The 17,310-nt window shown below is 23.6% G+C and overlaps 4 protein-coding genes across 5 annotated transcripts; 2 read left to right on the top strand and 2 right to left on the bottom strand.

Annotated features, from left to right (window-relative positions):
• Positions 1-9: 9 nt before the first annotated feature.
• Positions 10-2,931, top strand: LOC122713759 (protein RFT1 homolog). Of its 2 annotated transcripts, none has more exons than XM_043934499.1 (9): positions 10-368; positions 463-618; positions 850-1,052; positions 1,141-1,327; positions 1,424-1,708; positions 1,763-1,894; positions 1,967-2,098; positions 2,194-2,694; positions 2,773-2,931. In XM_043934499.1, the coding sequence occupies exons 2-9, from the start codon at positions 559-561 to the stop codon at positions 2,929-2,931; spliced, it is 1,659 nt and encodes a 552-aa protein (XP_043790434.1). In that variant the 5' UTR covers positions 10-368; positions 463-558. The 2 variants fall into 2 exon arrangements, with proteins under 2 accessions (XP_043790434.1, XP_043790433.1); XM_043934498.1 differs by having other exon boundaries at positions 10-338.
• An 86-nt stretch (positions 2,932-3,017) lies between these two features.
• On the bottom strand, positions 3,018-4,222 carry LOC122713760. Its single transcript, XM_043934500.1, has 4 exons — positions 4,028-4,222; positions 3,636-3,697; positions 3,442-3,556; positions 3,018-3,281 (listed from the first exon to the last, which is right to left on the bottom strand). Exons 1-4 carry the CDS (start codon positions 4,060-4,062, stop codon positions 3,218-3,220), a joined length of 276 nt encoding a protein of 91 aa, XP_043790435.1. The 5' UTR covers positions 4,063-4,222; the 3' UTR covers positions 3,018-3,217.
• Positions 4,223-4,750: 528 nt separating this feature from the next.
• On the top strand, positions 4,751-14,477 carry LOC122713944 (cytoplasmic aconitate hydratase-like). The gene is made up of 15 exons (XM_043934785.1): positions 4,751-4,772; positions 5,584-5,673; positions 5,752-5,918; positions 6,030-6,175; positions 6,471-6,864; positions 6,947-7,118; positions 7,200-7,417; positions 12,193-12,352; positions 12,453-12,673; positions 12,774-12,930; positions 12,996-13,231; positions 13,356-13,492; positions 13,564-13,711; positions 13,768-13,934; positions 14,082-14,477. Exons 1-15 carry the CDS (start codon positions 4,766-4,768, stop codon positions 14,332-14,334), a joined length of 2,673 nt encoding a protein of 890 aa, XP_043790720.1. The 5' UTR covers positions 4,751-4,765; the 3' UTR covers positions 14,335-14,477.
• A 306-nt stretch (positions 14,478-14,783) lies between these two features.
• Positions 14,784-17,285, bottom strand: LOC122713948 (F-box/WD repeat-containing protein 4). Its single transcript, XM_043934796.1, has 7 exons — positions 17,002-17,285; positions 16,309-16,587; positions 16,057-16,207; positions 15,758-15,921; positions 15,548-15,676; positions 15,214-15,361; positions 14,784-15,100 (listed from the first exon to the last, which is right to left on the bottom strand). The coding sequence occupies exons 1-7, from the start codon at positions 17,199-17,201 to the stop codon at positions 14,900-14,902; spliced, it is 1,272 nt and encodes a 423-aa protein (XP_043790731.1). The 5' UTR covers positions 17,202-17,285; the 3' UTR covers positions 14,784-14,899.
• Between the last annotated feature and the right edge of the window lie 25 nt (positions 17,286-17,310).

The raw sequence follows: 17,310 nt of genomic DNA on the forward strand, positions 1-17,310 counted from the left end.
TGAATCAACATGAAAAAATTAGGAATAATATCTACTTTAAAAATTTAACATTTTGTACATATATGTGAACAAAGTAACGATGTAAAATGAAAAGACCACGTGGACATTATTATATAATGATCACTTCACAAGTTAATCATTTACTTGTATAATTGTATTATACCTTCAAATCTATATTGTCATAGTCTGCTAGCGAAACCTAACCTTATCTCATGTACTCTGAAATTTTACTATCTGAATTAGGAAAAGCTTTTGTTTTGAAGACAGTTTTCCACTAGAAGAATAGATGAAGATGTGTGACAGAAAATTACTAGATATAATATATATAGAAAATTGATGTAATTACGTCATGAAATCTGTTTCATGCAGTATGAAGAAATTCTTAGCTTTTGTATTTGCCATGTTTCGATTAGTCAGGAGCACGAAAGAAATTTCTGAAAAATGATCAACTTGATGTTTTAGATATTGTTAAAGTGTTCACATAACCTTGAAATTCATTGACATCCTTTTCGGCGGGAATCTCGAAACATTTATGTTTTCATTTGATTGTCCATAAAAATGTCTCAAAATATTTTGAAAAGCAGCTTAGAAAATGCTTCCTTCAATATTATATTTCAGGTATTACACTATTGTTACAAATCTTAAAACTATTTTATTTTATAGCAAGAAATATCATTTTCTTTATGAGAAAACTTATAACTTTTATCACTTTTATAAATATGGAAATAGTATTAATAATTATAATTTTATTTATTTGTTTATTTGATAAAGTCTGATATTTTTATTAATATATAATAATTTCTAAGAAAATTAAAATATATCTAAGAAAAAATTATAACTTCTTTTTAGATATTGTGCAGAGGAGTTACTTTTGTTTTAAATGCTTTTGTTGTTCGTCATGTGGGTCAAGCTGTCTTAGGAGTCATAAATGTGAGGCTATTATTATTGGAATCAATGATCTTATTTCTATCTCGAGAACCATTCATGAAAGCATGTTTAACTAATACAGTAGAGCACAATTGGGCTCAAGTTGTAAATTTATTATGGATGACGTTAGTCTTTGGAATTTATTAATTATAATATAAATGAAATCTAAATAAATATCAATTATAAATACATTAATTGTAAATATCTTTTCAGGGTTCCTATATGTTTTTTAATGTCTTTGATGTTTGGCTATATTTGGCTTTCTGTTTTATCAACTTCTGAAACATTACCATCATATTATACATTTGCAGTTTGGGCAGTTGCTTTATCTTGTATTATTGAATTATCATCTTTAATTGTTCAACTGGTTGCTAGTGCATTTTTATTTGTTAGGTTGAAAGTAAGAATTTATGTTAAAAATAATAAAATGAATGAATTAAAAATAATTCAAAATTTATTTATAATCTATTATAATTAAATGTATTAAATTTTTTAGATTATACTAGATACTATCATGATTGCTATTCGTACTGTAACATTTGTTCCATTGATACTTCATAATCCAGAAAATGCATTGTTAGCATTTGGTATAGCTCAATTAGTTGCAGCAGTATTTTATACTACTAGTCATTATTTATATTTTCATTATTATATTAAAAAAATTAATAAGTGTAAGTTAAAGAGAAAAATGTCATTGAAAGATAGTAGTGATGAATATGTTGTGAGAGAATTTCCATTTAAAACACTAAAGGATTTTTTGCCTGGACAATTGGAAAATAAAGTATGTATTGAAATAAACCTCTTATATATTATGTATACAAACTGTTACTTTTAGGAATCATATCTAGATAAAAAATTGACTATTCTTACATGGAGTTTCTTTAGACAAGGATTTCTAAAACAAGTTTTAACAGAAGGGGAAAGATTAATTATGACGGTAATGCCAGTGTTAACCTTTACTGAACAGGTATTTATTCAATAATAAATATTAGTTTATTAAAATTATTTTTTATTTAATTTTATTTTCATATGTTTAAAGGGAACATACGAAATTATAAATAATTTAGGTTCTTTAGCTGCAAGATTTATTTTCCGTCCAATAGAAGAAAGTGGTTATTTTTATTTTACCCAAATGGTAAAACGAGACAAACCAGTTAATGATCAAAATCCTGTAGGTATCAAATGAAAAATTTAATTTGTATCTAAATATTATAAATTACTAAAAATATAATAAAAATATAATAAAAAATAATAAAATTATTTCAGATTAAAATACAAGAAAGTGTAAATGTGCTTACACATTTGTGTTCAGCTGTTATGTCAATTGGTTTAGTTGTTTTGGTATTTGGACAATCATATTCAAGTACATTATTATGGTTATATGGTGGTGCTAAATTAACTTCACATCTACCAGTACTTTTAATGCGAGCACATTGTTTAGCTATATTACTTTTGGGAATAAATGGAGTAACAGAATGTTACACTAATGCAACAGCTGATAGTACAACTATAAACAAGAGTAATTTGATTATGATTTACGAATCAATTGCATTTTTATGTGCATCCTATTTGTTTGCTATTTGGTTTGGACCAGTTGGTTTTATCCTTGGAAATTGTGTAAACATGAGCTTAAGAATTCTACATTCTATTATTTTTATCAATAAAAGATATAAAGATACAATTTACCGTCCATTACGTGGATTAGTACCAAAGCCTATGTTTTCTGCTTCTCTTCTCATAGCAGCATTGACCACTAATGTGTCTCATGTAAAGAAATTATATTATTTATTTTTTTATATATTAGTAGAAAATTTTCTACTATAGATTATAATTTTTATGTTTCAGGCTTATTTTTTCCCAAATGAGAAGATATTGCACTTAATTATTGGGATGATAATGTTTATGATAGTACTTGTATCTTGGATATATGAGCATCATGATTTAATTAGACTTGGTACAAACAAATGGTATGAAAGAAAAAATATATATAAAAAAAATGATTGACCTTAAATATATTTCTAATTATGGTTTCTTGATATTTATCTAAATTGTCTACAAAGGTGCTATAATATATAACTTCTATTAAAATATAAAATTTAATAGTTATGTATTTTCTATATTATTGTGATCAAAATCAAGTACAAGTTTTCTTATCTTAGAAAATACATTATAAAATTACTTATTTTATAATGTAATAAATTAAGTTTATGTATAAACAAAATAACATATACATAATGAAGTTTAAATATAATCTATTAAATAATATTATCAATTTGAGTAAAAAACTATTTTACATAGAAACATCCTTATAAATGGCACCTACTACTGCACCTTGGCGTTGTATAAGGCATTTCCTATAAAATAATTTATGATGTTTTTAATATTAATTTAATGCAATTTTTTATTTAAAAAAATGTTAAATTTCAAAGTTGTTTAATAAATTTGTTGAATAATAATTTTTATATTATATGGATCTAATTCTAATACAAAATAAAATAAATTTTTTAATATTACCTGTTATCATTTTGGAGAGAAATAATTGGAGATGGTGATTTAGGTTCTAATTTTGCAACTTGATCAGCAATAGCTGCAATTATTCCTGCACTGTCAGTAGATGCATTTCCTTTAACTAAAAAAAATTTATTTTAGGATTATGTTTTCAAACGATATTAAATTTATTAAATTTAAACATAATTAGAAAGAAATACCTCCTAAACATAATCCAGCATGATCAGCCAATATACAACCAATGATACCTTCAGTATTATTTCTATTAAAAATATTGAATTTTAATAATGATTTTAGTTTTTCAATAAATATTATGATTTGATTTTATTTATTTTATATTTTTCATTATATATAATGTTTCATCAAATAAATACAATTTTCAATTTTCAATAGCTATTTAAGGTTAAGTATTATAATTTTTGCATTTTTTATATAGAAAAAACAATCTAAGTATTGAATATTAATAAAAATAAGAATTATTTAATTATTTTTAAGTTTTATAAAAAATTTATATCAATATAATAATGCAAACACTGATTATAATAATAGTTATATCGCAAGGATAATATGAAATTTTTTCTATTAAACTTACACATCATCTAATGTTTTTTCTAGATTCTTTTCCATTTCAAAATTTAAATTAATTATAAAACACACAAAATATAAATAATTACTCGTTAAAAAAATTGGTTTTATATGATTTTCATAAATGACTTCTCTTCATTTATAGAAAATTTATATACAGTTATCTTATTCTGAAAACACATTTAATTGAACAATTCAATACATCGTAATAGCAAATTCCTTATCGATTATCATTCTAAATGATGTTACAAAAAAGAATCTTTGTAATTTACATATTTATAAAATTCAAAACAAAGTTTCATTGTTAATATGATTAATATGATTAATTAAATTTGATAAAACAACTTTTTATTATTAAATAATTGTATACAAATTTTATTGATATAATAAATTACTTTGTTATAACTAATATATAAAAATGTTTTAATCATTACATATAAATTATATGTTAATATTACAAACATAATTTCATTCAAACAGAATAAAATATTTTTTTAATTTTTAATTTTTTTAAATAAAAATAATAAATAAATTGTATTATTTTTATATGATTATATAAATAATAAATTATAATTAATATTAATTCAATACTTATAATTATTATTAATTCAATACTGAAATACAAAAATGAATTTTTTTTATGAAGAATCTTATACATATATAAGTGTATATGTACTTCGTCACCCTATATAAATAATATCACGTCGTAAGTGATTTGGACGACGTGACTAGTACAGTGACAATCATGGCTGGTAAGTGTGGAGATCTGCTCTGTTTTCTTTCAATTATTTTTACGACAGAACTATGAAAAATAGGAAAAATATAAAACTTCTATGTTAATATATTTTTTTACTTTATTTTTTTTTTATTAAAACAAAATATTTTTCAATTCATTACAGTATTAAATTTGCATAATATTATGCATTTACTGTCCTAATTTAAGAAATCACTAGAAAAAAAAATGATTTGAATTGTATTTTTCTATTTCTATTTTCTATCTTATTATTTCATGATATATATATCTATTTTAAATTACTAATTTTAACATTAAATTAAGGAATTTTTTTTAAATTAGAAACATGATATAATATTACTCATGATACAAGATTATGACACCTGTTACATTTGACAATTTACTAGTATCTACATAGTTTATATTTTTAATGAACTCTTAATTTTACAACAATTGAAGTAAGAAAATTTAAAAGGCAATTTAAAAAACAACCTTTTATGTTAATGTTTTAATAAATAACGAATAATAAAAAAATAAATATATAATAATTAATAATAATTAATGAAAATGTCATTAAGTTTTAATTGAAAATTAAATATTTGAGAAATTTTGATAAACTTATGTATGTATGTATATATATATATATATATAAATTAAATATTTATATCACTATTTATAACTATAATTTTACATATAATATTTATATAATATAATGTTATTATGTATTATAATATTGTTATCATAATATTATATAAAAAATATAAAAAAATATAATAAATAATATTTTTTTATTTAATACAATTCTAATAAAAAAAATTATTTTCATTTAGAAAATCCATATAATCATTTAATGAAGTCTATTAAAATTGGACTTAAAGAATATAAATATTTTGATATTACCAATTTTGGGAAAAAATATGGTATGTATTAATAAATTATAAAACATATTTTTCGATATAAAAAAAAAATATTATTTTTGAGTTATATATTATTTGTAGATAGATTACCATATTCAATCAGAGTGCTTTTGGAAAGTGCAGTTAGGAATTGTGATAATTTTCAAGTGAAGAAATCTGATGTTGACAGACTTTTAAACTGGGAACATAATCAGACTCTTGAAACAGGAATAGAAGTAGCTTTTAAACCAGCTAGAGTAATATTACAAGTAAGTATTTTTATAAGAAATATAAATTCCTATATATAAAATAAAATATGAATAAAAATGAAATAAAATTCTATAAATTGAATTTTAACTTAAGATTCATTTTATAAATAGGACTTCACTGGAGTTCCAGCAGTTGTGGATTTTGCAGCTATGAGAGATGCTATCAAAAGACTAGGAGCAGATCCAGATAAGATAAATCCTATCTGTCCATCAGATCTTGTTATTGATCACTCGATACAAGTTGATTTTTTTAGAACGTAATTATTATTTTTGTTACATCTCATTTGATCAAAAAATTAAATAATAGAATACTTATCAGATCAAAAGATAATTATTATAATATGATTAATAATAATCATTTTAAATTTATTATTTTGTTTGCAAATTTGCATTAAAGTAAATGATAATATATAATATTTAATATTTAATTTATAATATATAATATATAATATTTAAGATAAACATAATAGTAATTTAATAAAATTTAATAAAAATAATTTAGTTTTAATAAATTTATATATAAAATTATACATAAGTTATAATTTTTTTCAGTAAAGATGCTTTAAAAAAAAATGAGGAAATGGAATTTCAAAGAAATAAAGAACGATTTATGTTTCTAAAATGGGGTACTAAAGCATTTCAAAATATGTTAATTGTACCTCCTGGAAGTGGAATAATACATCAAGTAAATTTGGAATATCTAACCAGAGTTGTATTTGAGACAAATGGCATATTGTATCCTGATAGTGTAGTTGGAACAGATTCTCATACAACTATGATCAATGGTCTTGGTGTAGTTGGTTGGGGTGTTGGTGGAATTGAAGCAGAAGCAGTAATGTTAGGTCAGGCAATGTCAATGCTATTACCAAAAGTAGTGGGATATAAATTAGAAGGAACTTTGAGTCAATATGCGACTTCGACAGATCTTGTTCTTACAATCACAAAGGTAGAGTAATTTTTCTAAAGTTTTAAAAGAATATTTGTAAATTGAATTACAAAAAATGATATTATTATTCATGTACTTGCAGAATCTTCGTCAAATTGGAGTTGTTGGAAAATTTGTAGAATTCTTTGGTCCAGGAGTTTCTCAACTTAGCATTGCAGATCGCGCAACAATTTCGAATATGTGTCCAGAATATGGTGCTACAGTTGGTTTTTTCCCTATTGATCAACAAAGTTTAGTATATTTAAGACAGACAGGTATATAAACTGCAAAAAAAAGAATTAATCATAATAATAATATATTTAAATTTAGATTTAATTTATGAAATATTTTTATAGGACGATCTGAAGAACATATTAATAAAATAGAAAAATATCTCACCGCTGTACATATGTTAAGAGACTATGATGATGAAAATCAAGATCCAAACTTCTCAGAAGTAGTCACTTTGGATTTAGGAACTGTGGTATCTAGCGTGAGTGGCCCTAAAAGACCTCACGATCGTGTATCCGTCGTAGATATGAAGACAGATTTCAAAAATTGTCTTACTAATAAGGTAGGAATTTTTTCAAATTATCATAATATTTATAATATAGAATATTATTCAATTTATTAATATTTGTTATGTGAAAAGTGTGATTGTGCAATAACATGCAATAGCGATGATTAATCAGTACTCGTATGGGACAAACATAACCCAGTGACGATCAATTATTACCGTCAAACAGGATCACGTTCATCCCATGATGTACTTATAGTATTCAGTGCGTCGTTTCATGTGCTTTTGAAGCGTGATAATACTTGTTAAAGCTCCTTGGTAAAGGTGAAGAAAGGCGAAAGAATACCAGGTAACTACTGCTGTGATATGAATCTTTTACGGCAACATATCACAGCAAGAGTTCCTCCGAATTCTTTCATCTAAACAATTTTCTGGAGTGCATATATACGTGTAAAGCGCCAAATATTTGAAAATTCAATTACCTTGCATCTTGATAAAAAATTTCAGTCACATTTCATGAAGCTATGTCTCGAATATCTTGCCTTGCTGAACTAGCTTTATGGCCTTTCAATTCACCATACAGTTAGCTCACCAAAGAAAAATAAACGGGACGATTTAGTAGAAATATGTGAAACAGCTTAACAATATAATTTTCATTAAGTATTTGTTGATGATTATTGATTCTCTCTATTAGGGACGAGTATTTCGATCTAGTCACGATTTCTTTACAACGTTGCACTAGATGAATACTTCGTCCCTAATAACAAGAGTATAAAGTTTCACAAATATTTTTGATACTCATAGAAGAACAGAGGCGGACATTGGATGAATCCTACCCGGTGAGGTTTTTTTTCCAACCACACCGGACGAGATTTCATCCGACAGCAGCCTCTATATTGTACAATATTGTACACCAAAATATACTTTTTTTTTTTTTGATTAAATTCCTTTGATTGATGGCTTTAATAAGATCAAAATACCTATATCAACCATTGATGAACTTTAAAATTATTAACAAATCACACTAATAATTCAAAAATAAATTATCACAATCAAAAAAGAGTAATTAAACTTTCACAATCATAATTTACAAAGATTGATTTTTTAATATGTTAAAGTAAAAATTCAATAATATTAAGATAGAACGTCGAAATCACTGACTAACTTTGATCACGACGACTGACCATCCGCACTAGTTGATAGCACACAGATGACCTTCCACTCTTGTCGAACCATGCTTATATATGCTTTGGAGGTGTCTCCCTCCCCACTTTCTGAAGCAATACCGACCATCCGCACCAACTCAGTGAACATTCCATGAATTTCCTATATTTTCCTTGACATGTCAGGTAGACGCTTTTTTTTATTACCTTACTGTATACATACAATCTGATTGTTGTCCTGTAAACAGTCGTTATGAAATCACGTATTGTTTACGGGATAATATCAGGAACATCAGCCAAAACAAATCTATGACAAATCTGTCTTTCAGCAAGAGTCACTGAAACATTTTATTTACTGATTATTTTGTAGAATTTAATGAAATTATTTTGATTCTCTTAAGAAAACTCGAATATATAAAAAATAATTAGATAAAAATATATCTTTATTTTATAAAAAATAATAGACAAAGATATCCTTATATACTACATATAAGTTTCACTTTAAAAACGTAAAATAAAAATAAATTGTCAAAAATAAATAAACATTAATTAATAAAGATCAAATAAATATTAATTTTTAATGATAATTTTAATTATTTGTATCATATTCAGAAACGTATTGAACTTCTTTAATAATTTACTTAATATTACTTAATTGCTCGTATGTAATTTCATGATTATTATTGATTATAAATATAAATATAAATATAACTTTATTGATTAATTTAATTATTATACAATGAATCAAAAAATATTTATTTAATAAATTTTTAATACAATAAATAAATCATTTAATCAATTTTTAACAAATCCTCTCAATAAATGATTTTATGAACAAAATATTAAGATAATTTCTGTATTTCTGTATTCAAATCGAGTAATGTTTACACGAACAATTTTCTCATATTTTTCGGAGTTCAAAAATGAGTCATGTATATATATGAACCAGACATATTGTATGCTTTAGATTACTAGATTTTAATAGTGAAGCGACAGTCAAGTTATAAATATTGGTTAAAAGCGGTAACGATAATTATGCGAACGTGATGAAGCAACAACGGGCGCGCGTGATTTTAAAAACAAGGTACCGATCGATTTCTATTGAAAGATGTTCAACATTGGAATCGCATTACTATGCTATCACAGTAAGGTTTTTGCTGAAAACTCATCCACGTGAATCATAGAGAGCTGACTGTTCCTCCATGACATGTAATTCAACGTCCTTTTGTAATCGGCTTTTTGACTCTACCATGATGGATGCACCATGCAAGAATTACTCTATTTTTTTTGTATAAAAGTCTAAGAAATAATTTGTTTTACAAATATTACAATACTATATATTTTTTACATAATTCTCTAAAAATAAATATATAAAAGAAAATTAGATAAATTAAATGTTATAAAATGAAATTCATGACTAATAATTTTAAATGTTGATCAAAAAAGATCTTAAATATCATTGCTTAAAAAACAATAAAAAAATTTATTACCATTTATTATTGTAATTTCAATGAAATAATATAAAAACATAATTTTATAAATCTAATCTTATAAGATATTTTTAATAAAAAGTTTTTAAAAAAATTATATAATTTTTTGTTAAGAAAGAAAAAAATGGAATATTAGATAATGAATATTATATTCATAATAAAAAAAATATTTCATAAATTGATAAAAATGATAATATTAATGAAATGATTGCAATTGCAATCAATTTCTCAATAAAAAAAATATTTTATACGTACCAATGATCGATCGATCTTAAATTTCGTTAAGAACACGAACGACTGTCTTCGATGAGGCTACGAACGACGTGCAACCTTACTGAAATTGCTGATACAACATCCATTCATTTTGCAAAGCTCACGCATTTTGTTGCATACCACCGTCTTATATACAGATATTCGCCGTATCTTATATTGCAAACGATTGCTTTTATTATCTATTTATATTATTTCTGAAAGATCTTTTTTTTATGAATCTTTTACGAATGATAATAATTACTACAGTAAATATTTATTTGCAGTAGAAATTTCTTCATAAAAGAGAAATTTCTTCATTAAATTCATTAAATTTTTTCTATTTTTTTATAAAATCAAAAGAATGAGAAAATAACTGTTTCGTCGGTATAGAATTTGTGAAAGTAATCCTTAAAAGCAAGGAAAAGCTGAAAATGTCTGTAATTGTTCAAAAGTGCATATTCTGTGTATTCCTTAAGCTGAGGGATTCTTAGGGAAAATTTAAGTTGTCGATGCGTATACCTGCCGAAAACTAATTGCCATGGTCACAATAGTTTCAGACGAAATGGAAAACTTTATTAAAAGAATATTTGAATAGTAATATTTCTAAAGAAATAGTAATATTTCTAAAGAAGATATACGATTGGTTCCTATTTATTGTTTGACAAATTTATGTAGAATTTTATTACATTAATAGTAGATATATTACTTTAGCAATATACTAGATGTTTTAAGAAATTTATGAAAAAATTAAAAAAAAAATTTAAATATCATATATATATATAATATTATAATAATATTATATATATTAATATTATATATATACATTTTATATATATATATAAAATATCATAAATATTTCAAAATGAGAAAAAAAATATGTAAACATACAATGAAAAACAATTTTTTATATTATCTTGCAAGAAAATTTATTTAATTCAAAAATTTTTTAGATTTTAATGAAAATTTGTATTTATACAAAATATAATGGAGCAATTTTCTTATTGACGAAAAAATTTTTTGCAGAGTTTTGGATAATCAATTCTGAAGTACTTTCAGTATTTTGTTTTAGATACAATTTTGCTTGGAAATTTTTTTTATAAGAAGATAAAATATTAAATTCTATTTTGTAACTTAAAATTTTGCTTATTTATAAATTATCTCATATCATTATAGAATTATATTTAAAAAAAATAAAAAAGCATCGAATGTTTAAACGTTAATTTTTCTTCTTTAATATTCTGTTAAAAAAATTATTTCATATATAATTCATTACACTTTATACATAATTTATACATAATTTAATTAAAAAATAAAAATTTAATTTTTTAATTTTTTAAACAAGTTTTTTATTTTTAATGAAATTAATAATATAAGTACACTATCTTTTAAACAAATTAACATGAAATTGTCATTATCAATATATGTTTTTTCAGCAAATTATTAATTTTTGAATAATAAATCATGTTTAAATGCAATCAAGATTTATTGTCATTATAATTTTCGAGATTTTATGAAAAAATTTAATTTACAGTTTGATAAAGACATTTGTTATCAATTTTATATAAAAAAATATTTTATTATATATTTGTTATATTTATATATAACAAATATTAAATATATTAAAAAAGTATTTATTTTTTATAAAATTTTCTAAATATTTTTACAATAAAAAATTAATAGTTGTTATAAATAAATAATATTAACAAGTATGTTACATGTTGTATATACAATTTTATAATATATGTATATATTATATATATAAATTTATATTTATATATATATTTATTATTAAATTATTATTATATAAATATATATAATTATAAATAAATATATATAAATTATATATAATAAATATATTTATTTATATATATTAAATTTATTTTAATAAAAATTTTTAATTTGAAGTATTATGGAAAAATTTTTTCAGGTAGGATTCAAAGGATTTGGTTTAAGTCCTGAAAAAGTAGATACTGTATGTTTATTTGAATATGAAGGGAAGGATTATAAATTAAGACACGGTTCAGTAGTTATTGCTGCAATTACTAGCTGCACTAATACTAGTAATCCTAGTGTTATGCTTGGAGCAGGTAACTTGTTTTGTAAAATTTATCACATATTACATTTTTCTAAAAATTTTTTATTTAAAGATTAAATAATTTTGAAACGATATGTATCTTTTAATTTTAGGTCTTCTTGCAAAAAAAGCTGTAGAAGCTGGTTTATATGTTCATCCTTACATTAAGACATCATTATCTCCAGGATCTGGAGTCGTTACTTATTATTTAGAAGAAAGTGGAGTGATTCCTTATTTATCAAAATTAGGATTTGATGTTGTTGGTTACGGATGTATGACTTGTATTGGTAACAGCGGTCCCCTTCCAGATATCATAATTGAAACTATTGAAAAGGTAATGGAACATTTATATAAAACATTAAATATTTAATTTTTTTATATTATATAATTTTAATTTGTATTTCAATCATTAATTTTTCATTTTATATAATTAGAATGAACTTGTATGTTGTGGTGTATTGTCCGGTAATCGAAATTTCGAAGGTAGAATTCATCCAAACACACGAGCAAATTATTTAGCATCACCACTTTTAGTAATTGCTTATGCTATTGCTGGAACGGTAGATATAGATTTTCAAAAAGAACCCCTTGGTAAGGATATAAATTAATTTTATTTTATGATTTTTCGAAAATTTCATTATGTCAAAAATATATAGGGCATCGAATGGATGGCACTCCGGTATTTTTACAAGATATTTGGCCTACTAGAGCAGAAATTCAAGTCGTGGAACAAAAATATGTAATTCCGACTATGTTTAAAGAAGTTTATGATAAAATCGAAAAAGGTAGTACTAGTTGGGCAAATTTAGTAGCTCCTGATGGTAAATTGTATCCATGGGATCCATCTTCTACCTATATAAAACATCCACCATACTTTGATAATTTACAAAAGGTAAATTATATGTTATGTTTTTATATATTTTTATTTTATATTTAATAGTTATTTAGTTTATTTTCTTTCATAAATTTTTCATGCGTTTACCAAATAATTTAATATTAATACTTATTATAATTAGGAATTACCAGAAATAAAACCAATTACTAAAGCACGTGTTCTTTTAAATCTTGGAGATTCTGTTACGACAGATCATATTAGTCCGGCTGGTAGTATTGCACGCAATTCTCCAGCAGCACGATATCTTGCAAATCGTGGGTATGTTCAAAAGATAATTAAAAGTGTTTGTGAATATTTACTTTATTTAATTTATTTTTCTTTATTTTTAGATTAACACCAAAAGAATTCAATTCTTATGGTGCGCGTAGGGGTAATGATGATGTAATGGTACGAGGCACATTTGCTAATATTCGTTTAATGAATAAATTTATCGGAAAAGCTGGGCCACGTACGATTTACATTCCTACTAAGGAAGAGGTTTGTAAAAATAAAAATTGATTGAATTAGACTGTATAATATTCTTGTTTTTTTAGATGGATATTTTCGATGCAGCTGAATTATATATAAAAGATCAAACGCCTTTAATAATTCTTGTTGGCAAAGAATATGGATCTGGATCATCAAGAGATTGGGCTGCAAAAGGACCATATCTTCTTGGAATTCGGGCAGTTATAGCTGAATCATATGAAAGAATACATAGGTAAATTTTTTTTAACAAATACGAAGAAATATATTATATTTATAAACAAAAAAAATTATAGAATTATAAAAAATGTAAATTATTTAAAGATATTTAATATAAATATTTTACATTTAACAATTTTTTCTTTTTTTTATGATATTCCAGGTCAAATTTAGTAGGTATGGGTATTATTCCACTAGAATATCTACCTGGACAAAATGCAGAATCTTTAGGATTGACTGGTTATGAAGTTTATAATATAACTATTTCCGAAAATTGTCAACCAGGTCAAAAAATTACCGTTAGCATGGATAATGGTAAAAGATTTGAAGTAATTTTACGATTCGATACTGAAGTAGATTTAACATATTTTAAACACGGTGGTATTTTAAATTATATGATTAGACAAATGCTTTGATAGTATTATCAATTAATTAATAAGTTATAAAAAGTTACTTAATATAATACTTAATTTCGGGTTTAGATTTGCAGCAATCTGAATGTATCCATATTCTTATTTATAGTAAGAGAAATTAATTATAACGAATGTTACTTCTTTGCTAAAATATAAAAAAAAAAAAAACAAAAAAATATATATATATTAAATACATTAAATACATTAAATCTGTTTGGATAAATATATTTATTTTTGCGTATTACAAACTTTTGCCTTCAAATTTTGTCAAATTACGAAATTTCTTATATAATAGATATTGAAAGCTATTTGAGTGATATATTAATTACAATTTATGAATGATCGTGCAATATTCATATAGTAAATCAAATTTCTTACATTTTATAATAATTGTTTTTAAAAAAAGAATCTTATAAAAATTAATACTTGTTAACATAATAAAGTGTTAATAATTATTGCAATTGTGACTTTTTAATCTACAATTAATTTTCCAACATTGAAGAAAGTAAAATATTTTAATCTATATCAGTCAATATTTCTTATTTTGTATTCAATATTATGCATTTATTTATACAATCCAGTTTGAACCAGTTCTATTTGTTCCTAATTGTCCGTATTTAAGAATTTCTTTATAGTTTGATTCTTTGTAAGCATATCCTGAGAATTTCAATTCAACTAAATGTTGATCTGTTGCTCCATATAAATATGTATTATCAAAGCTTAGAGAATAAACGGGACTGGACATTCTACGAAGATTCATGAAATAGAACTATAAAAAGAAAAACACACTATGAGTGTGTTATATAATATATATATATATATATATATAATATATATATATATAACTGAATTGTATGTTTAAAATACATTATAGATACTGACTTGTACATAATTTTTCTGTCTTTGATCCCAGAGAACAGCTTTGCAATTAAATTTAGTTCCAGTGATCATAGTATACTGATAATCTGATGATATACAATATAAAGTTGCATCTGTTGGATCTGGCCATGAATACACACATGTTCCCGTTCTAGAACAATTATTATTTAATAATATCAAATTTAAAAATAATAATGTTATAATAACATTAATAAATTTTAAATAATTATTAATTATTAAATATTATTTAATTAATAATTAATAATTATTAAAACTATGAAAGATTCTTAATATTCTAATATATATACATATGAAATATTTAATAAATATTATTTACCTTAAATCCCATTTCCGAACATAAGTATCATATCCACAAGTAAGTAGAATTTGAGGACTATCCCAAACCATATCTAATGTTCCTGCACATCTTCTTTTATCTGGCTTTAATATATCAGATTCAGTATAACTAGAATTATTATAAAGTATAAATTTTATAAAATAGGACATTTCCAACAATTTGTAATTTATTATTTAAATAATAACTTACTATTCAAGATCAAATATATGAAGATAGGATCTATCACTATCACCAGCAGAACCAACAGCAACTTTTTTACTTGTTGGATCTGCTGAAAGAGAACATACCCATTCCTCAATGTTTATTGTTGCCAAAGGTACATTTAAAATCTTTTGTCCAACAGGACTCCAAATCTAAATATTATTATAATATTATTTTATAAAGAATAATTTTAATTATTAATAATATAAAAGTTATTGTTTGTTATTTTTAATATAAAAATTATTGCTTGTTATATGTAAACTAATATTTAAAATTTAAAATATTACCTTCACAGTTCCATCACTAGAACCTGATATAATTGCACTAAAAGTTTCATCTAATGCATTTACATTTCTAGAATGTGCTCTATCTATACTAAAGTAAAAACCTATATTTTGATCACACTGTGATTTTGTCCAAAATTGTATACTTCCATCCCTGAAAACAAATTTATATATAAATGAAATAATAATGTATAAAATATTAGCTTAATTATTTTCTTTTATTAGTAATTTAATAATAAGTTTACAAGTAAATACCTGTGACCTGTAATGATATATTCATTTTTGACAATAAATTTGCATATATCACTTCTAACATTATCACTAATAAATATGCGATTATTTTCTTGAAATGGTTCTATACGTTTAAAACCATACAATTGATTTCCACCACTCCACCATAAAATATCTTTGGTTAATTGAATCCTTGGTATAAGTTTTCTGTTTTGAGAGAAGAGAATTTTCTTCTCATATTTACCATATTGCCAATTGTTTGAAACATGCCACTTTGTACGCAAACATAGTAATGAATTGCATCTATTAAATTTAAATATTCAAACCTTAATAAAATTTTAATATAACTTCAATACATCTTATTATGTAGAATCTTTAATTGATATTTTAATTATTTAAAAATAGAATTTGTATATTAATTTTTATTTCGAAAGAATTTTCGAACTGATCCTTCACTTTATCTTATCTTTTATATTAATTATCAATATATTATGGATAGTATTATGGAACATTATGGAACTGAGAACCATCTGGAGCTTTCTAAATTTTGTATATATATTAAGATAAAAGCTTCTTGTTTCTTGAATCAATGTATATTATGAACTTTGTAACACATAGAACTGTGCGAACAAAATCACGTCATCGATGACAACTAAAAACTGTGTCAAAAATAATATATTATATACCGAAAAAATTCTTAAACATAACCTAACGTACCTTTCGCGAAACTGTCTCGAAGTTTGATTTGTCACAATCGGTTGTTTACTCTTCTTAATCCAAAGTGTTTCTTCCCGTATAATATCGTAGAAACGTGTACATACTTCACTAAGTCGCACCAAATCAAACGCATGGCAATAATCGAAAATTAAAATCAAAACATCAGATGGCAAAGTGTCCAAACGCCACACACCTGTCATTTTGTCAAGCCAATCACGTGGCGACCAAAGATACAACAGCTGTTCAACTTTAGCGTTACATAAATTGTCACATGTAAAAAATTTTTTTTTCTTAACAAAGATATAATAT

The sequence above is a fragment of the Apis laboriosa genome, unplaced genomic scaffold (genome assembly GCF_014066325.1).
Source record: "Apis laboriosa isolate Shangri-la unplaced genomic scaffold, ASM1406632v1 scaffold26_cov146, whole genome shotgun sequence".
Lineage (NCBI taxonomy): Eukaryota > Metazoa > Arthropoda > Insecta > Hymenoptera > Apidae > Apis > Apis laboriosa.

What these genes read in the sequence shown, in the direction of transcription:
- LOC122713759 (XM_043934499.1), top strand. Translation starts at nt 559, where the DNA reads ATGTCTCAAAATATTTTGAAAAGCAGCTTAGAAAATGCTTCCTTCAAT. An exon ending in CAGTTAATGATCAAAATCCT is followed by an intron (nt 2,099 to 2,193) that starts GTAGGTATCAAA and finishes AAATTATTTCAG; the next exon opens with ATTAAAATACAAGAAAGTGT. An exon ending in TGACCACTAATGTGTCTCAT is followed by an intron (nt 2,695 to 2,772) that starts GTAAAGAAATTA and finishes TTTATGTTTCAG; the next exon opens with GCTTATTTTTTCCCAAATGA.
- LOC122713760 (XM_043934500.1), bottom strand. Translation starts at nt 4,062, where the DNA reads ATGGAAAAGAATCTAGAAAAAACATTAGATGATGT. An exon ending in GAAAAAACATTAGATGATGT is followed by an intron (nt 3,698 to 4,027) that starts GTAAGTTTAATA and finishes TATTTTTAATAG; the next exon opens with AAATAATACTGAAGGTATCA. An exon ending in TGCTGGATTATGTTTAGGAG is followed by an intron (nt 3,557 to 3,635) that starts GTATTTCTTTCT and finishes AATTTTTTTTAG; the next exon opens with TTAAAGGAAATGCATCTACT.
- LOC122713944 (XM_043934785.1), top strand. An exon ending in TTGTTCTTACAATCACAAAG is followed by an intron (nt 6,865 to 6,946) that starts GTAGAGTAATTT and finishes ATGTACTTGCAG; the next exon opens with AATCTTCGTCAAATTGGAGT. An exon ending in AGTATATTTAAGACAGACAG is followed by an intron (nt 7,119 to 7,199) that starts GTATATAAACTG and finishes ATATTTTTATAG; the next exon opens with GACGATCTGAAGAACATATT.
- LOC122713948 (XM_043934796.1), bottom strand. Translation starts at nt 17,201, where the DNA reads ATGACAGGTGTGTGGCGTTTGGACACTTTGCCATCTGATGTTTTGATT. An exon ending in CATATATTTGATCTTGAATA is followed by an intron (nt 15,677 to 15,757) that starts GTAAGTTATTAT and finishes TAATAATTCTAG; the next exon opens with TTATACTGAATCTGATATAT. An exon ending in GACAGAAAAATTATGTACAA is followed by an intron (nt 15,101 to 15,213) that starts GTCAGTATCTAT and finishes TTCTTTTTATAG; the next exon opens with TTCTATTTCATGAATCTTCG.